Source organism: Alligator sinensis, unplaced genomic scaffold, assembly GCF_000455745.1.
Source record: "Alligator sinensis unplaced genomic scaffold, ASM45574v1 scaffold353_1, whole genome shotgun sequence".
Lineage (NCBI taxonomy): Eukaryota > Metazoa > Chordata > Crocodylia > Alligatoridae > Alligator > Alligator sinensis.
This window is the reverse complement of record NW_005842075.1, coordinates 344,747-369,107: the sequence shown is the minus strand read 5'-3', so window position 1 is coordinate 369,107 and position 24,361 is coordinate 344,747. Positions and strand designations below refer to the sequence as shown.

Genomic DNA, 24,361 nt, shown 5'->3' with positions numbered 1-24,361 from the left:
TGTATTGATTCTTTCCTCTCCTTAGCCTGGTTTTGTAGGTGCTAATTGATGCTCGTTAAGTTGTTAATGTAGTAGCTAGGTCCAGTGTATTGAGTCCCTGGTCCCTGAGTGAATCATGATTGACTGGTAACTGGTAACACAGTAGCTTAGCAGCCAGGCCTGCAGCAGTGTCTCCCCTCCCCGTCCCAAGGCAGACAGTCAGTCCCACAAGCACCCATGGCACGAGTTTTGCTTGTCCACAGCTTGAGGGGCAGTTCCCCGCCAAAACCCTGGACCGATATTCTTGAAACTTGGTAGGCTTTGTGGACTCAGTAAGAGCTACCATCCCTGCAGTTTTCACCCTGCTATGTTGTAACACCTAGACGTGACATGAGTTTTGCTTTCAAGAATTTGGGGTACTATGCCCCCCAAACTCCTGCACCGATCTTCTTGAGGCTTGGTAGACTTCATCCTCTCTTCAGAGTCTACCACTCCTGAAAATGTCATCCAAATTGGACAAAAACCAGCAAAGTTATAGATATTTTATTGTTTCTCCATTATACCCTATGGCCGGATCTCCGAGGCGGCTCCGAACCGCTTCAGGAAGCCGAATGATGCTAGCGCTTCGACCTGGATGTGCTGCTTCAGACCCTGAAGCATCCAAATCTTCTCCAGATCTGAAGCTCTGTCCGAAGCCTCACACAGCCCTACTGGGCAGGGCTGGGGCTGCTGCTCAGGTGGGTGATGCATGGAGCTTGGGGCCCAGGGCTGCAATGCACAGCTGCAGGGGCCCAGTGGGGAGTGGGACAGGGACGCAGGAGTCTTATCTGGGGGCAAGGAAATGAGGCTGGCTCCCTGCTGCAGTGTGTACTTCCAAGGGGACCTGGGGTGGACCTCCGCCCAAATCTGTGCTTGGGGTAGGCGTGGGCTGCCTTCTACAGACACACTTTCCTGCCCTCTGCCCTCCCCCAGGGCCTCTGCAGCCCAGCGGGTGTGACCTGGCATGGTGGGGAGCAATGGAGCCATACAGAATGCAGAACTTGCCTTACACTGCAAGCTCTGCACTGCCTTGGCAATGCGCCCCCTGCCCCTGCGGCTGCAGTGAGGGCAGCAGCGCGGGGTTGCGACCCTCAAAGCAGCTGTGTGCAGGGGATGTGTCGCCAGGGCAGTGTGGAGCTTGCACTGGTAGGCAGCTTCTCTGTGCAGCCCACAGTTCCTTGCCATGCTGGGTCATGCCTGCAGGACTAAGGCGGCCCCAGGGGAGGGCAGCAGGGTGGTAGCCCGAGCTTGCAGCCACCCTGTGCACAGATCTGGTGGGCACGGGTCCCTCCTGTTCCCCCCAGGAGTGCGTGGCACGGTGGGGAGTCAGCTCCCACCCCTCCCACCAAAGCCCACGGAGGGGAGAGGGCAGGGGGCTGTGGACCTGGGTCCATATCCCTGGCAGGGCTGGGGGAGCAGGGGATGTGGGTTGGGGGTGAGGGGCATCAGCAAGGCTGTGGGGAGGGGAGTGAGAGGCATGAGCATGGCCAGGGGGCTGTGGGTGGGGAGTGAGGGGCACCAGTAGGGCTGAGGGGGCTGTGGGGAGCCTTTAATTTTAATCACAGATTTTGCTATTTTTTATCAGAGAATTTGCTTCTTTTTTTTTCATCAGGGAAAACCAGGACCCCAAAAGATAAGTGCTGAACTGCAGGTAACTAGGTAAGTAGCACCAGTAACAGAGCTACTGGTGCTGTTACCTAGAAACCCCTACACCTAGTTAAGAGAGCTAGGAGACATATGACCAGAAAGGGGTGGAGCCCAGGGCTCTTTAAGCCTGACTCCTGTGCCAGAGAGGGTATTCAAGCCCACTTCCATCACTACTTCTTAATTATTCTACCTCTCATGCCCGAGACGCCTCAGGGTTTCCTGGCATGTAGTCTCTTACATCTTTTTAACAGTTGGTCCTACCATTTGCAATGTCCTTTAGGTCTTGTTACCCATCCTTACAGGACTCATTCACACCAGTCATATCCTTTTAGCTACTGCCCGGTCCTTCTCAGCATCAGTCTTTTCCTAAGCCTTTCTTTAATCCTTTGACAATCCCAGACAAGTCCCAGATTTCGTTCTGGCCTACTTGGGTTAAGTCAGGTTTGGGCTTTTTCTGGTCTTTCCCCACACCTACTCATGATTTCAGCAACTGTATAACTCAGTTAATAGGGGTGACTGGCTCCAAAGAAGACTGGCCTAGGTTTGAATCCAGGTGGGGGTAATAGGGTCCCACTTGATATTTTCAGCTCCACTGTACCCTGAGGGCCCATCCAGCAACTTATCCAATGGGGACCATGAGCCATCATGAGGTAAAAGGTGCATGAAGTGTGTTGCTGACCACATCACCTCCTTCTTATGCTGCAGTTAAAGAAACAGTGGAGCCCTGCCTCCTCTGCATCATGGTCTGTAAACAGGACAATTTAACTCATGGTGTCAGATTTGGTCCAGCCTTCACGACAGTAGCTTTATTTTTCTCTGCTATTGGAGCAATTCTGAGGCCCTTCTCTCATATCCATCTAAGGGTGGGGCCTCTCATTCTGTTTTATCCCTTTTAAAGGGCCTTTCTCCTTCTTTGTAATGAAGATGAAAGGGTACTTTGTTACACTTATTCAAAGAAAATGCTCAAAAGTCCCAGATGCTGGTAACTCTGTAAAAAAGTGTTCATGATGATGTCTTTGAAGGCATGCAGTTCACAAAATTAAGTAACTTGCTCTATGCCATATAGCTGTCTCTTAACCAGAAGATGTTTACTAAAACTAAGATTTACAGAGCTTGTTAAGTCTCTATCTGGATACTCGTATGACCTCATCACTGTCCTATCGGAGCACTTCCCATTTTCAAATGACAAATTACCTCATTCAATAAAAGGACTAGGGGCTTAATATGCAACGTAGATAGAAACCCCCCACTCAGTTGCCAGCTAACCTTGGAGTGCCTAGCTCCATAGGTGCTGGAGTTTGTGACCTGAACATTGCCTAGATGCCTGAATTAAAAGAAGCACACCGGTTTCACCATAGCCAAATAGCTCGATGCTTAGCTCACATTTAAGCCTCGTAAGGGGCTCTAGAAACTGGGTATTCTTCCACCAAAGTCTTCTTCAGAGGATTGATTCCAGCAGTATTTTCAGAATATGCCTGCCACTAGGATCAGAGATGGCTACTACTTCTTTAATTCTTTAAAAAAAAAAAAGACTGAGTGGTGGTGCCTTTGTGCTATGCAGTGCTTGATAACAATAAGCACAGCTAGATTGATTCCAAATAACCTACACTTATTTGTAGTTGGCATTTAAAAATTTCCTGCAGACCATAAACCATGTACTCCCTTGGGATGTTGTTGTTTTTCCCCAGAAAAAGTGATTGTGGGGTCCTGATCTGCTATACTGGTAAGTTACTTGGGTTTTTTTCTCTCTTCTGTATCAACTCTACTTTCTATTTCTTTACCTAGCATTAATACAACATATCACTGTGAATCACAAAGATCAAACTGCTCTCTCCACATAAACTCTACCACCTCCAACTGGTTAGAGGAATGGAACACCATGGAATTGTTTGACAAATTGTTTTTGCACTGACTGTAGGGGTAGTATCACTGCACTAATGTGCTTCTTCATGTAATTCAGGCATCTAGGTTACACCAGCAAGGAAATCCACTGATTAGCAATAATACCCTGGTTCTGATTGTCCCTACAGCATTGATTCTCAACCAGAGTGATATTGTATGTTAGGATGTCATGTGATCTTTTGAAGGGTGCCATGAGGTGTGAGGCATAAGAGATAAATAGATAAACTAAGACTTGTCTTTGCCTGGCACCTCTGCAAGGAGGTAAGCACTGTTATAAATGCAATAGTTTTTTTAAATTGGGTGCCAGTCAATTCACAAATGTTATGGAGGAGTATCTTGAATCCAATGAAGTGTGCTTTGAGTCCAGAAAGGTTGAGAGCCACTGCTCTATGGTATGGTGCTGGGAAGCTGCTGCCGGGCCTGTCCCTCATACTTTTCTTCCATACTTTCCCTATACCTAGACCATTGTCTCAGCCCCAGAAAAAGGGTCACATAGTCTGGAATTACATTCTTTGCAAAGCAGCATAAACTACAGATTCCAAAAAAATTAAAATAAAACCATCAGTTTTCAGACAAATAAATATATTTATATATTCTATTTCCATTATGTTCACAAATTATATATGACACTGTAGGTGCTGTCATCAAGCTTTTTCAGTGATAACATAGACTTTTCAAAAGATCAAAGCAATTAAAAAGTAAATTAATATATTCAAGCAGTTTCAAAATTGGTTCAGTTCTCCTGCTGTTCCTAATGCTTTTGATGAAATTCCCTTCCTTCTTTCTACACTTTTGCTCTCAAGAGTGACAAGTTATGGACATACACAGCATTGCCTTTAAAAAAATAGTTTTACATGATCCAGATAGGAAGATAGCTTTCTAGCTGTATAATATCTATACAGGTTTCTAATCTCCGCTGAGAATTTGTTTTATATTAGATTACCAAAGATGTCATGCCCAGTGTACTTGGAGACTCCGGTTTGAATTTGATTTAGGTCACAAGTGCAGTAAAATGAGATATTGTTCTTGGTTGAGTTGGAGTTGATAGCATTTCCTCTCACAAACAATATGAATTAGATTCAATCCTTCACAATAAAGATATTTTTCTGTTATAAAAGGAAGAGTTTTGAAAGTTTACTGAAAACGTCAATTTAGAGCAGTTGGACTTCTTGACAGAGATTGACTAGTTTTGAATGTGGCAAATTGACTTGTCTTCCTGTTGGAGAAACTTCTTGGCAACTCCACATCCTAAAAACCTGCACCTAAAAACTGAGAACAAAACTACAGCTGACTGAAAGTTTAGTCTCTCTCTCTCTTTTTTTTTTAGAGTTCAGAACTATTTTTCTTTGCCCTTCTGAAAGCTGTGTGTCTGAGATTTTTCCTTTCAATTTTACTTCTGGCATGACATTTAATAGGCTTATGTTGTGGCATTGAAGACCCCACTGAAAGAGCTATAGATCAGATCTACAGCCTATTGAAATCAGTCTTCTCACTTATTTTATCAACTTATACCATGTGTGTGCCATATGCATATATAGCTGGTCACCCCAAAGAGATTATTACATTTCAAAAGCATTGTCCGTGTTTCTATCTTAATTTTAAGGAAATGAGAAACTGAAGATATATAAACTAGAAAAGAAAGTTACTTTAGAACTAGGCTGTTGTCAAGATCATCCATGTCTGGGCTCCTCAGAGGGCAGCATTTGCCAGGACTTTTGTTGTGAGATTGTCAGATTAGTGCTTGTTGTACAGCTAATCTAGTCTTCTCAAATCCCTAGTGGAATTAAGACAGCCCTCCCCATCTGCCTGGTACCCATACAATTAGTTTAGCAGGATTCGTAGATTTCATAGACATTAGGGCTGGAAGGGACCTCGGGAGATCATCGAGTCCAGCCCCCTGCCCAAAGGGCAGGAAGTCAGCTGGGGTCATAGGATCCCAGCAAGATAAACATCCAGTTTGATCTTGAAGGTGTTCAATGTAGGCGCTTGAACCACCTCCGGTGGCAGGCTGTTCCAGACCTTGGGGGCTCAGACAGTAAAGAAATTCTTCCTTATGTCCAGCCTGAAACGGTCTTGTAGTAGTTTATGACCATTCGACCTAGTCGTCATCCCTTGGGGCGCTCTGGTGAACAAACGTTCCCCCAGATACTGCCGCTGTTTCCAAATGGCCATTCCATGCTGCTACTTCTTTGTATCCCTGTTCCTCTATGGAGCAGAGGGAGCCCACTGCTCAGGTGCAGATAGTGTTTTCCATGAGAGAAGGCTGTTGGGAGCAGACAGGGCTGCTCTGCTTTTGACATAGGCAACTGGAGCTTCCCAGTTTGTAAAGAGCCCAGAACTTCAAGGACTTCTTCATAGTTTCCACACTTTGTATGAAAAAGCCTCAGCCTATTCCCTTATCACTCCTCCCCTTCCAAAGACACACATTGGTTCTTGTGCCCACTGCCCAGAGACCTTCTCTGTACCTTCAGAGGAAAGGAACAGGATGTGGAGTGGCCAAAGAGGCAATTTTGCCCTCTCCTTCTCCTGACAGTCTGCTGTTGCTCATCATCATTCTCCTGAACCACCCCTTTAGTTTGTGGAGCAGCAGAAAAGCAGGGATTGTAATGCTAAACATATGCTAGAAAGATAGCTCAAAAGCTCAATGGCATGGACTGCTGCCATGGAATAACAGAAGACCATACCTTGAGAGTATAATGCACCTGCCTAGGAGTCTCGAAGGCTGCTCCTCAAAGGAGTATGTGACTCTTTAGGTGTGATGCTGTACACAGGGCCATCATCTGTCAGCAGCAAAATATTATAGTTATAATATTTAGGCCCTTCAGAAGACCTGAGCTGAATTATTCAGTTTCTTCATGTGACAGCTACCCAAAAGCAGCTTTACAACCTTTCAAATACTTGGCTTTTAGCTATCTATGGTAAGCAGAACTTGTGCACTAGTTATCAGGCTGCAAAGCTAGTCTACATGGCATTCCACAGGTTGTGTAGATTACAAACTGAAAATATGTAAGGCAGGTGCCTTTCTTCAGGTCTTGGACATTAGGGCTGTGTGAAACGGCACCATTCTGTTTTGACTCGCGTTTTGATGTTTCAATGGAACAGCATTTCATTTTGAATTTTGTTTAGATTCAAAACAGCTGTTCCATTTCGTTTCGTTGAAACAGTTTTGCTGTTTCAACTTTTCACCCAGAGGCTATAATGCGGAAGCCCAAAACAGCCTATAACTTTGTCATTTCTAGCCTGATTTGGATGAACAGTGCAGGAATGGTAGCCCCTTCTGAGGGCATGAAGTCTGCCAAATTTCAAGGAGCTAGGTGGAGGGGGTTTTGGGGAAATTGCACCTCAAGTTGCAGACAAGCAAAACTCGTGACATGGGCAACACTGTCTATTAGGGTGCAGAAGGGTGAAAGTTGCAGGGATGCTAGCCCCTGCTGAGGCCACGAAGCCTGCCAGCTGTCAAGGAGATAGGTGCGGGGGGAGTCTGGATTCTGGGCCCTACACCTCTAGCTCCTGACAGGCAAAACTCGTGACATGGGTGGGTGGCACTGCGTGTGAAGGGCTCCCTCACTCAACTGACCCCAAGGCAGAAAGCAGGGCAGTTCAAACAATGGTGCCTTTTATGCAGTTTTTCCATCCCTCCCCCAGAGCACTGGGATTGGAAGGGACCTCAGGGAAGGATAACAGTCACTGGCCAGCTACACAGTCAACAATGAGAGTACTCCTTCCTCCCCTTCCCCCCTCTTCCCCCTCCCTCTCCTTACTTTAGTTTCTGTTTCCCTGCAGGCAAACCTGAGCTTTGAAATATTTTGAAAATTTCAAAATGTTTTGACTTGCCTTTTTTTTCAAGGCTGTTTCAAAGCTCTCTGTTTCATTTCAATTTCACTGTTTCGAGCTTGAAACGAGTCGAAACAACATAGAAACGAAACTGCCGGTGAAATTTTGCACAGCCCTACTGGACATGCTTCTCAGATCTGAGAAGGGGCACTTGCCAAAAAAGCTTGTCCAACAACCCTCCCCATTATACAGTTGGTACAATATAATCACAAAAAATCCTTCCTTCCCCTACATTTTCTGGACCTTAATGGCTACAACACTCCATCCCTAAACACACAGAGACAGTTTTCCCCATCTGTTATAGAGATTATATGCTTGATAAGGCCCTTATATATCATCAGTTCTGCAGGTAGGAAAAAAAACAAGATGGCTTATCCCATTTATATTGCTTTTCTGGAACTCTGTGCAATTTTTGGCATGTACTAGAAGTTACATACATTTTTACTATTAAGACCAAATATTCTTTCTCTTATACCAGTCAACCCAGTATTTATGGTTATTAATAGGCATCCTTTGCTAGGTTTCATTCTTTAAGTATGAAACTGGACCTAAAATGATTGGCTTCTGCCCCATCACTTATATATAGCAAATTTTAAAAAATGGCATGAGAAACGCATTACCATTTTGGAACTGTAATAACAGGGGGATGACCTCATTTTACTGAATGTAAGTAAAATAAGAATGTGATCCAGCTTCCCCTGAAGTCAGTGAAAGGCTTCTATTGACTTAAGTAGGCACTGGATTAACCTAAAAAGAATAACACAAAAAATGATTCATGCTCTGCATTAAGTCCTTGATGAATTGTGTTTTTAAAAGTTATCAAGTATGAGAGATGAAGAATAAAACACTAGAAATAGAAAATTTATTGTAAAAATATAAGCAACATCCAAGGCTCCCTTTTTATAATAAAGTTTAATTGCCAATAAAATGAATTTAGACACTTTAATCTCAGGAAAATGAATGGCTGAAAGAGTTAACACTCATAAAGCATCTCTCACCTCTAGGTTTCCAAATACAATAAAAACAGAATGAGTTGAATTTTCTCTTAAAAGGATACTGAGACAGAAGAGAAACGATTTGCTTCTGCCTGTACAGCAGGTCTATAGTAGATGCATTAAAAGAACCCAGGTCTCCTAATGCCTGGTACAACGATCCATATACTGAGCACTCCTGCGAAATCCATGAATGGATATATGAGAAAATGAATTACAAGTTGTAATATTATGCAAAAAAGAGAAAAGTCACAGTCAAGACATGTTTAGAATTACATTATCTTCCATACAGAGAGGGTCTTTCTGGAGGGCTGTGGTGCTGAAGGAACTGACCAGCACGGTGCTGTCTGTTTACAGTTGCAGGATTTTCAGGCAAGTTACCTTCCTTTTTCTGTCTCAGTTTTTTCCAACTAAAAATGGTGCCTAACATGTTGACATCATTTGTGAAGTGCTTGGGCAACTGTGAACTATATATGACTTAGGTATTGTATCTATTTATTAATTACTTCATATAAACAGAGAATAACTACTGTAATCAGCAGATGTTTGGCACTAATAAGGCTTGCTAGATTTTGCTCAGAAATAAACGTTTATATGAGAAGGTTACTAAAATACATACTGCTACATGTATTTGGAATTGGCATAAAGGAATGTGATCTACAGTAACTGCAGAAGATAATTTTCTAATACATGGTATATTCTTCACAGCCACACACATAAAGTTTTAAACAGAAAGATGAAAGGACTAATTTCTCTTAGCAAGCCTTGGGTTTTAAAAGTAGCAGATATACATGTTCTGAATGGAAGACCCTAATTATTTTATGTTTAAATGCTTTGGTAAATATATAATTCTAAGAAATAAGGTGCACATTTTTAACAGTCTCACCTCGGTCCTTGGGAAGATCTTTGAGAAAATAATCAGGGAGCACATCTGCAGGGGGCCAGCATGGGAGGTAATGCTCAGGGGCAACCAACACGGGTTCATTGAGGGCTGATCCTGCCTGACTAAACTTGTTTCTTTTTATGACCAGGTCCCAAAGTCCTTGGATGTGGGCATTGAGGTGGACGTTGTTTACCTGGACTTCATGAAGGCCTTTGACACTGTTTCTCACCCCATGCTTGTAAATAAACTAAACAACTGCGGCACTGATGCCTACACAGTCAGCTGGATGGCAAATTGGCTTGATGGTTGCACCCAGAGAGTGATGATGGACAGGTAATTTTCAACCTGGAGGGATGTGGGCAGTGGAGTTCCTCAGGGTTCGGTCCTCGGGCCTGTGCTATTCAACATCTTTATCAGCGACATGGAGGTGGGCATGGAAAGCACGCTGTCCAAATTCGCTGATGACACGAAGATGTGGGGAGAAGTGGGCACACTGGAGGGGAGGGACAAAATCCAACTAGATTTAGACAGGTTACAGAGGTGGTGGGCAGATGAGAATAGGATGGAATTCAACACAGACAAGTGCAGGGTGCTGCATCTAGGGAGAAGGAACCTGCAACACACCTATAGGCTGGGGAACACCCTTCTCATCAATGCAGTGGCTGAAAGAAATCTTGGAGTCATTGTAGACTCCAGGATGGACATGAGTCACCAATGCAAGGAAGTGGTCAGTAAAGCTAACTGCACCTTGTCATGCATCTACAGATGCATCACAAGGAGGTCCAGGGAGGTGATCCTTCCCCTCTATGTGGTACTGGTCAGGCCGCAGTTGGAGTATTGCGTCAAGTTCTGGGCGCCGTACTTCAAGAAGAATGTGGCTAGCATTGAGAAGGTCCAGAGGAGGGTCACTTGCATGGTCAGGGGCAGCAGGCAGGCCCTACGAAGAGAGTCTAAAGGGCCTGAATCTATTCAGCCTCCACAAGAGAAGACAGAGAGGGGATCTGGTGGCCATCTATAAACTCACCAGAGGGGACCAGCGGAAAATAGGTGAGGATCTGTTCCCCCAGGCACCACTTGGGATAACAAGGAATAACAGCCACTAATTGATTGAGAGCAGTTTCAGGCTTGATATCAGGAGGCATTACTTTATGGTTAGGGCTGCCAGGCTCTTGAATAGGTTCCCAAGGAAGGTGGTGCTCTCCCCTACCTTGGGGGTCTTCAAGAGGAGGTTGGATAGATATCTGGCTGGGTCATTATGATCCCAGCACTAGTTCCTACCCAGGGCAGGGGGTCAGATTTGATGATCTGTTCAGATCCCTTCTGACCCTAGAAACTATGAAACAGTGAGTGTAATTAAACATTGAAATGACACTTACGGATTCAGTGGGGTCTGTGTTGTACAGTCTTTAAATCAAGACCTGATGTCTTTTAGAAAGATGTGCACTAGCTCAAACAGAAGTTATTAGCTGTTTCAGAAACATTTGGGTGAGTCCTTTGAACTGTTTCATGGAGGAGGTCAGACTAGACAATCATAATGCTTCCTTCTTAAAAACTATTGATCTAAATATGAATACATACTTTAAAAGAAAAGTGCAAAGAAAGGTACCATTATTTGCTTGGCCTGAATATCTTGTAGCTGTGATAAATGGTTTTGACTCAAAATGCCAGGCTTTCACTTTTACTTTTTGGAATGCTTTCTATCCAAGCTACAAAGTTCCAATAAGGATGCTTGATGCTGAAGTTCCCATAGGGTAGTTCATACCTCAGGTTTTATTTTAAACCCTGTGAAAGCAAGGATCATTTGCAATATCTAGAACTAAATCTGTAAGAGTGGAGTTGATGGTACGGAAAGGTGTAACTGACAAGTATGATCAAAGTGTTTCATGATATGCCAAAAAGGACATAGATCCCTTTGTGAAATAACAGGCTATGTGCTTTGAAGGGCATGCCCATGCTCCTGCTGCAGTCTTTCCCCAGACAGCCAATATCTTTCTATATAGTATTGTATAGAAATGATAAAGAAATGGGGCCACTATATTGCCCCATTGCTATTGTATCTGAGCACCTCAATGATAAATGAATTAATCCTTAAATACCCCTTCTAAGGGAGGAAAGTGCCATTATCACTTTTCCATAGATTGTGCACAAAGGCATTGTTACTCAGTTTTCCAGTGACATAAGAAAGTAGTAAGGGGTAAAGCTGAAAGTAGAACATACATTTTCTGACTCCTACTCTGACTGTATCTTTAACATCATGTGAGAGATTTTCTATCTCATACTTGTGGATATTTGGAATGTATTTTGTCTTCATCTGGCAGACAAGAGGGTTAGTCACAGAGGATTGATTACTTTCTTCACTGGGGATAAAAGAGGAAAAGCAGAAGTTGGGAGAAAGGAAAGGGGAAAAGATGATGGAGGGAGTATACATACAGTTGTACAGCTTCACAAAATGCTGTTCTTAAAGTGATATGAAGAGAAGAGGTCAGAATAGCATATGGCTGTATAGTCCAATGGAGAAAGAACCAATATGCAAGTCAGGAGATCTTTGTTATTTTACCAACTTCTAGTCCTGGATGCTCATAATGGTTCCTTCTGACCTTAAAACCTTTCAATGGAGGAAATTGTGCCTGGCTTGAATCCACTAGTACATTCAATCGTATCTAACAAAGGGTATATTTTAATCAGTCACAGATAAATAAGAAATGACATTTCACTAAGTTCTACCTCTCCGCAAAAGTCCTAGCAGTCAGTCAGGCCTTGAGGTTAGCCACCAGAGGGAGCCCATGCAACCTCATCAATTTCAGAAAGACCATAATATTGACAAAAGAAAACTTATCAAAATATTTATGAATGCACTAAAGATTATAAGCAAAGTGCCTTTCCTTTCACAAGAAGATTTTATGTGAAATCTCATGAAAATCAGACTTAATTTGATGTTTGTCTTAGAGCTTCAACATGGAAGAGATAAGAAGAAATGTAGAGGTTAGGTGTATGAAGGCAACAAAGAAAGCTACAATAATGAAATGACTAGTCAGGGATAATGTAAAACATGACTAAAGAGGAAAATAATGACATAAAATCCTATAATGATTCATTTCCACTACACCTTTCCCTATTTTGTCCATTAAGTCCTGCTGGCTGTCACAGGAGTTAAATCAGATGCTTAGGTTGCAAAATCTTTGGGAAAATAAACTTTGGGAAAAGAAACTGTATTGTTTAAAAAAACAACAGACTTCTTCATTCATCTTTTCTCAACAAATTTCTAATATGCACCAAAAAGCACTTTTAAACATGAACATAATAATCCTGAATATTCTGAGGAACAAAATTTAAACAAGCCTTCAGGTCAAATGAATAACTCACACAGAGGTATTTGTTGGACTTTTTTTCTTTGAAAAAGATCATTGTCCCTTATGAAATGTTATATTTTTAGTTGTAGTGTTTTGAATGCATTCATTGATTTCTTCTTGATATAAATACTACTAACAGGTTTGTGAAATGTCAAATTGAAGTTTATGAAACTGGCTAAGATTTATGAAATTCCCCTTCAGAACAAATTATAAATTTCCTATGATGACTTTATTGGAAAAATATCAAAGAAACATCTCTCTAATTATACAAACTTATATTGTGTTATTGTGGTTACTGCAGACCTTCATCTAAAACCTGGGAACAAAGTAAACGACAAAATCAGGATGGAGAAAGGGGAATTGGGATTCAATCTCTGCATCCCATGGACTCCAAAAAACTGCTAAGGACCGTTGTATATGTGATAGCTGAACAAGGTGCATGAGATATCTCTGGCATCACAGATGCATCGTTGATACACAAACATGGCCATTTGTCATGCAGGGTTTATACCATTTCTTTCCAAGGCCTGTCAGGTAATCTGTGCATATAAGAAGTTTTTTGAGGTGTGCCATCAACTCCAATGACTTCGCCTGCCATCTTAGATTCTCTCCCCACGGACAGGCCACAACAATACGCCCTCAGTGTGTGTGAAGTTTGGTTCATGCTGGTACAATGAGGGGAAGGGGGGAACCCATGCTTGGCAGGTGCTGCAGTCAAAAGAAGCCCCTGATAATACTATTCCAATGGAGGCATGCTACCAGGGAGCTGGATGACACCCAGGGCCACTGCAGAGGCCCTCTGTGCGCATAGCTGTGATCTCCTATGGATCTCAAAAGAACCTCCTAGTTTGTGGTGCTTTTCGTGGAGGAAGCAATCTCTTCATTTCTCCCCCGTACTGCCCTGGAACGAGACAGATTTCTTTGTTTTTGTCCACAGAAGAGAACAATCTGAGAAATGAATACTTCAACACAATCTGAAAGAGAATTAGATCTCCCAGCAGTTTGGATATTGCTTCCAGTCTGAGACGTATGGATGTGTATCACTATCTTTTGAGCAGTGGCTCTCAGCCGCTTTACTCATCTGAATTTAGCAGCATCCTCTGCGGATGCGGGCAGAAGAAACCCCTCCTTTTGCCACACAAGGGAGACCAGCCCCCCACCCCCACCTTTGCCTCAATGCGTGAAGCTCATGGGGTACCCTTTGCCTGCCAGGAAGTGCAGAGATAGGAGAAGCACTTCCTCTATCCTGTCTGGCATTGCCACTCTGGGCTCTCAGGTGAGCCAGCCCAGCAGCAGCACCCTTATGGCAACCACTCCCATCAGGCTAGGCTGCAATGGGATGCACCCCCCTGCAACATCCATTTCCCAGTCTGACCACAAACAACACATTTAGAAACAGTGTCTCTATCGTCTGATGGACAGGGCTGATGCCTGAGTGCTAGAAGACTGGAATTCTGTCTTCAGCTCTATCACTTCCTCTGTGTGACCTATATTAGGTTGCCATCATTTTGCACATTCATTAATTATGATGATTATGACATTGATGATATTTTATGACAGGCAAGGATTTATTACATCTGTTTATTACCCAAGTAGACAGACCACAGATCTGATCCAGAATGGAATGTTTTATATCCCTCTACTTCTTTTGCCGTGTTTCATGGTAGGAATAATAAGTTGCTACTGTTTTTTACATGGATTTACATGCGAGGGCCATGAAGCAACAGAGGTGGAACTATAATTCTATTCTTTTCTTCTTGAAACCTTATTCACCTGCTGCATTATTCCCTTGGTAAGTAAATTATTGTATTCTTGGTACCATGCTCAGACTTTTTTACTTTATGTGCAGATATGTAATCAGATGGCGTAGGCATAAGATGATACTTATTTTAAATGTGTTCTTATGTTTCTGAATAAATTCTGCATTACTCTCTATTGAGGTCTCACAACAAATTAGCACATTGCAGGTCACCAGAAATTGTCTTTTAAAAATACATTGGAATAATTAATACTGAAATGGAACACCAGAAGCATTCAAGATCAGTAACAGTTTGCTGGTCATAATACAATTGTTATTATAAAGGCTGCAAAGCAAATGCGTTCAATCACTTTTTTTCTACAGTTTATGCAAAGGACACAAAAGACCTTCTTCCATGTATGTTCTGACTATATATGTGGTATGTGCACACATCTGTAGAAAGAAAATAGTTAAATTCCACAAATGTTGAAGGAATAGCCAGATAAAAAACCGCACAGACACCCAGTGAGTTGCATTTTTCATGTACCTCAAACATGCCACTAGCATTCTGACTCTAATCTTTCTCCACCAGGATTTAATATACTAACACTCCAGGCAACTTTAAACAGCTAGCAATCCTAATTAATGAAAGCTCTGACAGAGAAAGTCCTCCCTTGTTATTCCTCTAACCCCACCCTCACCACAACTGGACAGCTGAATGACAATGGATGCCTTGTGAAAGCATCAAGGCTACGAATGGGCTGTTTGTAACCAGTTGTGAATTACCTTTATAGACCACCAGACCAACAATCAGTTTTGGCCAATACCTTTTCTCTGACAATGGCTAATTTCAGCTGCTTCAAAGGAAGTTGTAAGAAAAATTGTAATGGAATGCCTTGCCGCAAGGGGAAGTTTCTTCCTAATGTACATCAGCTATCAGTTACCTAATGCAATTAGAAATGGAAGGTTCCAACCTTTTTAAGGATATACACTGCTTCACTGCTTCTACCTCTGAAAAGTAGAAGACCTAAGAGTCAAAGATAGTAGACTTAAAAATTATGACATTATTGTATACAGAATAGACATTGTTGTCCATTTCTGGAGGTTTATAGAAATTTAATAAGTCTAATTTTTAAAGCTAATACAGCTAAACATGTCCATTAAAATGAATGGAAAGGCTCTAATTTGAACTTTAGAACAGATCCTTGGCTTCTTAGTAACTCAAATATCTCTCTCTTGAGCCAAAAGAATGCAAAATAAAGAAGCATAAGTAAATCTTTTCCAATTTAAAAAAAAATAGTTTATTTTAATTTTATTAAAGTTTAGTAAAATGCACATATATTATACATGTCATTTAGTGTTTTATTGATAATTATATGTAATGATTTCTACTGTACAAGTAACTGATATGGTTTTAATGAGCAAAATGTAGAGGTGCATTGATATATCAGTTGCATATCAGACTGGCACAGGTAACAGGAAAATTAACGTTATTGGCAATCAGTTTTTTTGGTTGATAAAGTCATGCATACCCACAGTCACAGCATGCACACAGCCAGGAACACAGCCCGGCAGCTTGGAGAACAGCCTTCTGCTGGTAAGTCTGTGGGGGGGAAAGGGCATGAGAGGGAAGGAGAGTGCGGGGTGGGGTACAGATTGAGGCCCCCACAGTGAGGGAGGAAGTAGGGCTGGGGCAGGAGCAGGCACTACCCAGCCAAGGCAGTGAATGCAACCCCAGGGTGGGGCGCAGGACAGAGCTGTGAGTGGCTCATCCAGGTGACGTGGGGGTGGGGGATAACTCCCCACCAGTGCATACCCCTCCTGGAGAGACATAGGAGGCATGTGCCCCCCAGATTTGTGCTCATGGCAAGGGCAAGCTGCCTATTGCAGGCTCAGGGCACTGCCAGCCTCTTCTTGGTGGGCCAGGGCTCCACTAAGGGCACATGGGGATAGGGTGGACTCAGCTGCGTGGGGCAGGCAGCACTGACAGTGGCACTAGGCAGGTTTTGGGGGGCTATAGACACCTCAAAATCCTTCACATGCTTCCCTGTGACCATCCCTCCAAGCACTGCCATTGCCACATACCCCACACAGCTGAGCCTGCCCCACCCCCACCAGCTCCAAGTGCAGCCCCAGCCCAGTCCCAATGTGAGGAAGAGGCCGGTACAGCCCCTGGCCCTGAGCCTACAGTAGGCAGCCCTACCTCACCATACACACCAATCTGGGGGGCACATGTCCCCCATACCTCCCCTGGGGGTGTGCACAGCATGTGTGTGAACATGTGTATGGAACCCTGTTGCTACTGTGATGGTGTGACAACCTCTTTGTGGTGCTTATATGCATATTGCCATTGGTATGCAAAGTCAGATTATGGGGACTGTGTTTCTTTTCTGCAGATCTTCCACTGGTGTGCATGGGTGAGGGAGTGAAAAACTCTTTTGTGCTTGTTTTGACTGTAATAACATATTTTAAATGCTTTTAATACGTTCACTATTAGAGACCAGGGAAATCAGGTTTGTGCACTGGTCCTGCCTTCTAAAATTGTAAAGTTCCTAAGGAGACTGATACTGTAAGAGAAAGTTTAGTAAACAAATCTAATTGAGATGCCAGTGCTCACCATGACTTGTATGGAATTATAAGGTGAAGGGACCCCCCAGCTCAGGAATCACAAAGGGAGAATGGAGAGGCTCTAGATTTCAGCTCTTCTAGTGGGGGATGGCATTGCATCTCACTATTCAACTGTAAAGAGATAAGTGCTAGTGATATACAAATCCCTTTACTGGGTTGCATCTGAGCTTTGTTACCCACTTGGCTGTAAAGAGCTGAAATTCTTAGGGTACTATCAGGTAAAAGTCTGATACTTCCAAATCCTGTAGAGCTGAAATTACATCTAAAAGAGCCAGGTTCCCTTTGTGAGAAGACAAGCAGCGCTCCCAAGCAGTGGTGATGGTGATGAGTAGCACCCACATGCCCCAGCAGCAGCGAGGAGCAGTGCCCCCCAGCAGCAGCAAGGAAAAATGGAGAACAGTACCTCCCAGCAGCAGTTAGGAGCAGCGATCCAGCAGTGGTGAGGCAAGGGAAACCTTGGCTTAGAGCTACACTAGATCTCCATTATCAGAAGTCCCTATCTGACCAGTACTTTCCACAAGGCTTTGTGATTGATGGAATCAAAGGTGTTAATGAGCTCAGTGAAAGCCATATAGAGGTTGTGATGTTGTTCCCGACCCTTTTCTTGGACGTGGCGGTCAACAAAGATCATGTCAGTTGCTCCTCAGGTGCTCTGAAACCACTCTGAGATTCCAGCAGAACTTCCTAGGTAGAAGACAGTTCAGGAGGATGTGGGCAACGATTTTCCCTGCTGTGGAGAGGTGAGTGGAACCTCAATAGTCCTCACATGCAGACTTATCGCCTTTCTTGAAGATAGTCATGATATTGATATTCCTCAGGTCCCCAGGGGTCTCTTCATTGTTTCAAATTCATAAAGTAAATTTGTGGAGTCTTAATACCAGTTCCTGGCTTCCAGCCTTGTAGATTTCAGTATGTAGGCCATCTGGCCTAGTAGCCTTGTTCTTGGTTTCCTTGATGGCACACCAGACATCTTTTAGGATAGGAGGATTGGTGAGGGATCCCCTGTCAGGGTGCTGGGGTATAGACTTGATGGCAGTGTCTCCCACAGTTGACTCACAGTTCAGGAGTGCCTCAGAGTGCTCTTTCCATCTAGCCTGGATAGATTCATTGTCTGTGAGGAGTGTTGAGTCATCCTGAGATCACAAGAAGCTGGTAGATTTCCTTCTGCTGAGATGAGGTATCATCTTGCCAAACAGAATGAGCCCTTTTCTTTGGGTCAGCATCACTATCATCAAACCAGCCTTTGTGACAATGGGTGGTATAGCCAATGGATTCAGCAGAGGCTATATGGATAGCAGTTTTACACCTCTTCCAGAGTTCCTCAATGTTGCTTTCATTTGTGGAAAGGGCAGAGGCCTTTCCATGGAGATACTGTTGGAAATGCTTATAGATCTTCAGGTCTTGAATAAATTTGGTGTTGAGGGTCCTTTGTATTGGTTTTGGCTGTTTTTGAAGTTTCAAAGCAAGCCAGATATTTATAATGGATCTGACAAGACAGCGATCTATCCAGCAGTCATCAGTTTCTCACATGGCCTGAGTGATATGGACATCTATTTGATCATGTGCTCTAACAATTACATAGTTGAGGAAGTGCCAGTACTTAGGTGTCTCCATGTATTCTTGTATTTGTCACACTGTCTGAAGACAGTGTTTGTGATGACCGTGAGACCTGGTTCTTTTATACAAAGTCCTTAATTAACAATTAACAAGTTTCCGTTCAGCTCCATTGCCAGTCTGATTCCTTAATTAGCAATTAGCGAGTTTCTCAGACTGCCCACTGCCAGTCTGTGAGTCCTTAGCTTTCTGGCTTGCTCTGTAACAGGACCAGTGGCTCCCTGTTACAATGACAAGACAGTACTCTGCACATTTGCTCAGAAGGATGCTGTTGGAGTTGGCTTTTCTGACTCCTTTCTTCCAGTGGTGTCACTCCAGAGTTCCAGGTCATGTCTGACTGGCACTGGAGTCACCAAAGAGAATGATCTTGTCCAACTTGTGAGTGTTAGTCAGAATGTGGTCAAGGTTGGAGTAGAACTGTTCTTTGACATCAGCATCAAGCATTGGGGCATATGCACGGCCATCCCGGGGGGGCGGGGGGTGTCAGGGTGACCACCCCAGACCCTGCACTTTGGGGGGCCCTGCAGTTACTGCCATACAGGCCCCGCCCATGGGTGGTGGAAGGGTGGGCTAATGGGGCTCAGCCCCGCCAAACACAGGACAGCAGATATAGCTGGAGGGCAGCCCTGCCACAGGGGGAGGGGCATGAGCGCACACAGATACCTGCACAGTTGCAACCAGGATTGCAGTGGGCCCAGCTGGAGGCAGGTAAGTTCCTTTTAATTGGGCTTGGGGGTGGAGGCAGATCGAGAGTGAGGTAGGGGCTGGGTGAATCATCCATCCTGCCCTGCTCCCTCCTGCACTGTGATGATTTCCCCATGACCCAGCCCAGCTGGGGCCCTGTTCACAGTGAATCGGGCCCCGGCCAGGCCAGGTCGTGGGGCAGTTGGAGCCTGGTGGCTCCTCCAGAGCCAGTGCGATGCCAGGGAGCAAGGTGGGGGGCACAAGGGTCCCCGATCTTTGCCTAGGGCAGGGGCAGGCTGCAGCTGGGTTCAGACTCTGTTCTCTGCACCCACGCCATGCTGCCACTGCTGCTTTGAATGTGGCACGGTGCAGCGCCATGTGTCTTGCTGCCAGGCCTGCCTAGCGGCAGGATGCACATGTTGCCACGCCACTTTCAAAGCAGTAGTGGCAGCAAGGCATGGGTGAAGGGAACATAGGCTGAGCCCAGCTGAGGCCCACTCCTGCCCTGTGCAAAGATTGGGGGCTCATGTGCCCCCCACTCCACTCCCCGTCGCAGCATTGGCTCTGGAGGAGCCACCAGGCTCTGATTACCCCACAACCCAGCCCAGCCGGGGCCTGATTCACTGTGAATGGGGCCCTCGCTGGGTGAGGTCATGGTGCCCAGTGGCTTGTCCAGGGGCATGGTGTGAGGCAGACAAGATGGGGAGGACATGCCCGCCCTCCCCGGCTCCCCCATGGTGCATGCAGCAAAAGGAGCTAGCTGCCTGTGCCCCTGGAGGAGCCACCAGGCTGCACTGGGTTCTTCCCGGGGATGACTCGGGCAGGGGGGGTGGGGGGGTGGACAGGTCCTGGGGACTCCATTCTCTCCGGCCCAGTGGTGCAGCTGAGGTTGGCCCCAGTCCAGGCCCCACCAGGTGGTGTGGGGCTGACCCTGGTGTGGGGTAGTGGTTTGTAGGGTTCACCAGTGCCAGGCAATGACCCCAGATGCTGGGGAAGGGGCAGCCTTGTGGCCACAGCAGGCCCCAAGCCCGGTGCCTCCTCCAGAGCTGGTGTGGCACCGGAGAGCCGGGGGGGAGGTATGTGGGCCCCTGATCTTTGCAAAGGGCAGGGGTGGGCTTTAGCTGGGTTCAGTCTCTGCTCCCTGTGTCCACACCTTGCTGCTGCAGCCCTGCACCCTCGGCCCTTTCCCTTCCCCCCACCCCTTCCCCTGCAGACTCTCCTCCTGGGGTGGGGTGTGCATGTGCACATGCGCTCAGGACCCCCCCATTTTTTTTCCTCCTTGACCTATGGCCCTGCTGCAGCTGCCACACACCACTGAGTGCCACCGGCTCATCTGCTCGCTTCCCCCCCACACTCCACTGCTGCTGCTCATCAACTGCCCGCCTTGCCCCACACAGGCTGATATGCCCTGGGTCCCACACACCCCTAGGGACAGCTGTGGACATATGCATGTGCTGATAATGGTAGCATAGTGGTTGTTGCTGATCTTAAGATAGAGTCCTAACACATTTGTTCATACCCACAGGGAATTCTGCAAGGTGACTGACAAGCTGATTCTCGATGGGGAAGCCGATACTGTGAACCTGTTTGTCCTTGACTGGTTTCCCCTTCCAGAAAAAGGTGTAGCATCCATCTTCTTCTCTCAGCAGACCATCATCCAGTCACCTTGTTTCACTCAAAGCTGCAATATTGATGTTGTATCTCACTAATTCCCTGGAGACAATGCCAGTCCTTCTTTCTGGTCATCCATTGTGTTGGTTATCCATCAATGTGCAAATCTTCCATGTTGCAAAAATCACTCTCTTCTTGTGATGTTTTCAACCACAGACAGAGTGATCCTGCTGGATGCAGTTATCCAGCCAGGAGCACATGAGACAGCTTAGGTTTAGGGCATCTTTTCTTGCCACTTTCCCATGTGGGGTGGGCAGAGAGGATCCTGAATAGGACTGCTCAGCCACAGTAGCAGCTGCTGAACTGCACTTGTCTCTCAATCCAGGTGCAAGGAGACCATCAAGTTACTGCCTGCTGCATGCAGATTTGTGGCTGGAGATCAATAGGTTCACTAGTCCTGTCTCCATCACCACTGATCCATTGTCATAGGGCTTTTGGAGGTTGGTACACGAGAAGCCTGAGCATGACTGTTTAACACATGGAAGCTGGTGCACAGAAAAAGCTATCATACAGTCTTGACAAGTTGGACATCTGAGCCCAGTGGCAGGGGAGAACCCACACAACAGGGTACCTCCATCTTGCTGTTCCCTTCATCCGTCTTTACCATTATTGAGATCCTGACATCCTGGACTCTGGTGTGTTTGGAACCTCCTCCCAGGCCTGTTCGCCTTGGATAACCCTGCCAGGAATGTGAGACTCTGAGTGACATACCTCTGAGGGTCACTGGGATACACAAGCCTCCCCACCACTACAAGGTCTCAGTCCATGGAAAGGACTACCTCTACTGACTACATTGTTCATCCTGTGTGGGACTAAGCAAGAACTCTGAACCTAATGACTGTGCTGAACTGCTAATAGTGGATTGAGGTGGGCTACTGGTTCTTAAATCTGTCATCCCATCTCCCTTTCCCACATTAATAAACTCTATTATAGTCTGGTATTGCTTGTGAGTGGGGAATTTGTTTACATTGGGACACCCAGGCAGAAATTATTTTCCTGGGTTTTTGGGGACTCGAGGCAAGATAACTGATTTGTGTAAAAGAACTCAGCCTTTGTTGCTGACATCTGGTGCCTGGCAGAAGTTACATATATGTATTCATACATGTGTCATTCATCCCTGAAACATGGAAGATGCCATATTTTGGCCAATTTTGGAAATATAAACTTCATTGCTGAACAAGAAGGAAAGATTTTGTTTGAGCCTCCCTGCCTTTCTGACATATGATACCTCCAGGGATGAGAACAGCCTTATCTGCACATCAAGGAGCAAGTCACACAAAGGACTCTCAGGGACCCAGGGGAACAGATATCCAGCCTCAAAATTCCCCTGTGCAAAATGAAGTTTATTTTCTACCTAAGAGGATTTTTACAATCCTGGATTTGTCCTCAGCTCGAAGAAGGGCACGTGTGCCTGAAAGCTTGTATAGCAAGATAAGTTTTCTGAGATTTCTTAGTTGGTTTATTAAAAGGCATCATCTCTGAACCAAGAGTTCTAGAGTTTTGCATGTCATTCATCTATGCATTCATACTAAATTGATGGAAATATGCATATGCTTACTGCAAGATATTTTTCATACATCTGATCTCATTTAATGTGCTTCTGTGTTACATCCTATAAAGAAGGGTGAGCTTGAATAGCTATAACAAAGTATATGGTAAATGATTATATTTAACTAGATATTCATATGCAGGCATGTAGGAATGGTTTATATCAACCCACAGCCAGAGCTGGCACTTTTGAGCTGACCAAATAGCCAGGGCTTTACATGGCATAATTATGCTATTTTTCTGGTACACATCTTCTTTGTTAATTTATTTGCTTAATGCTCATTGAGAATACAATATTTCTTCCATCCAAATTAGGTAGTAAAAAAGAGATACATCTTTTAAATACAACATGCACATTGCTTTTCTCAGCATGTTTTAACGGTACCCAAACAGATGTTCCTGTAAATGACATGTTGCATCTCTGTAGACCATTCTTGTATAAATATAAATTCATGCAAAGAAAATATGAGATTAAAATGTAGTAACAGATTGAACTTTTTGGGCCACTAGTGCTGCTTAGGGTTTATTTTACTAAAGTTAGAAATGTCATCTTGAATTCCAAGCTGCCAGTACAATTTGTAATGTGAAAATTCTAAAAGCCCCAAGAAGTAATCTGATTATATAAATATGGCAAGTGCCAAAGAATATTAAATTGAAGGTCTGAGTTAATAAGTTTTCCAATTAACTTCTTACTATTTTTTCTACTTAAAGGTGTTGCTTTTTATTTAAATAGATCACATTGCCTTATCAAAACAGCTGGAAAGTGAGTAGGCTTCCAAATGTAAATTAGCAACAGAGCTTCACTTATGTTTCGTGTGGAGGGAAAACTGGGAGCCAACACTGTAGTAGTCTGGTGCAGTATTCGGATAAAGGCACATTATGGTAAGCAAGCAGAGAAGCACACAGATGAGGTCAAATAGGCGTCTTACCACAAAAAAGGCAATGGCATCAGATACTAAAGATATAGACTTTTGTTTAGCATATATGGGTGTTTATACACATGGTCCAGGAGTGCTGGGGGGGAGAGAACCACTCTGATTGAAGTGCCTAGAGTGTCTCATGTATCAGTGTCCCTGAACTTCAAAATAGCAGTGGGGGTGCTTTATCTACAGGTCATCAAACAAGCTTTAGAAAAAGCACCCCTGCCACCATTTTGAACTGTGGAGATGCTGATACACAAGTTGTGGGAGGCTGCTGGAGCATGGTAATTGCCATGCTCCAGCAGCACAGGAGACGTGTAGGGGGGGCATGTGCCCTCCCCCTGACAGGGCTGACCCCGCCACTAACACTGGGTGCTCAGCATGCCCCCCCTGCAGTGGCGTACCGACAGGTGGGGCGAACTGTCAGTCCCCTGGTGGCACTTCTGGTTTTGCTGGCAGCACTTCCAGTTTTGCTGCTGGTGCTTCTGGGCTCAGCAATTGGCTGCTGAGGGACCCCCTCTTCCCCCATTCAGCTGTCGGGTGCCCCCTCCCCTGCCCCTGATTCAGGAGGCACCAGTCGCCTGTGTCCAGCAGACTAGATTAATCGAGTTTAAATTCCAGCACATCAGAGCAGCCTCCCTGCTCATATATAGGCACCCTATGGGATTTTAAAAAAGCAGTGTGTCCCTTCATCAAAACCGTGCTGTTTGCACTTCTATTTATATGTTCTGAAAACAATTAAAGATATAAATTGACTTTTATATACTAAGTACTTTGGTCTCAGCCATGTAGAGTTTTCAGATGCAACTAAATCCACTTTCACTGATAGTCTTTGGTGTTTAGTATTTTCTCTCATCTAGTTTTCTGATGACTGTCTGCATATAGAAGTATGGCTCACTTTACAGTGGGACTACTAGGGTTAAAGAGGGAAA

At 44.7% G+C, this 24,361-nt stretch overlaps 1 protein-coding gene across 8 annotated transcripts; it reads left to right on the top strand.

Annotated features, from left to right (window-relative positions):
- The first annotated feature begins 363 nt into the window (after window positions 1-363).
- On the top strand, window positions 364-23,913 carry LOC112550299. Of its 8 annotated transcripts, none has more exons than XR_003094069.1 (9): window positions 364-716; window positions 1,631-1,677; window positions 3,354-3,388; window positions 8,686-8,765; window positions 9,425-9,609; window positions 12,928-15,961; window positions 17,629-17,732; window positions 20,816-21,828; window positions 23,243-23,913. XR_003094069.1 is itself a non-coding variant. In XM_025204275.1 (6 exons), exons 1-6 carry the CDS (start codon window positions 480-482, stop codon window positions 13,067-13,069), a joined length of 726 nt encoding a protein of 241 aa, XP_025060060.1. In that variant the 5' UTR covers window positions 364-479; the 3' UTR covers window positions 13,070-16,523. The 8 variants fall into 8 exon arrangements, 1 of the variants encoding a protein (XP_025060060.1); XR_003094071.1 differs by lacking the exon at window positions 23,243-23,913 and having other exon boundaries at window positions 20,816-20,910; window positions 21,287-23,194; XR_003094068.1 differs by lacking the exon at window positions 23,243-23,913 and having other exon boundaries at window positions 12,928-14,418; window positions 15,903-15,961; window positions 20,816-23,188.
- Window positions 23,914-24,361: the final 448 nt, after the last annotated feature.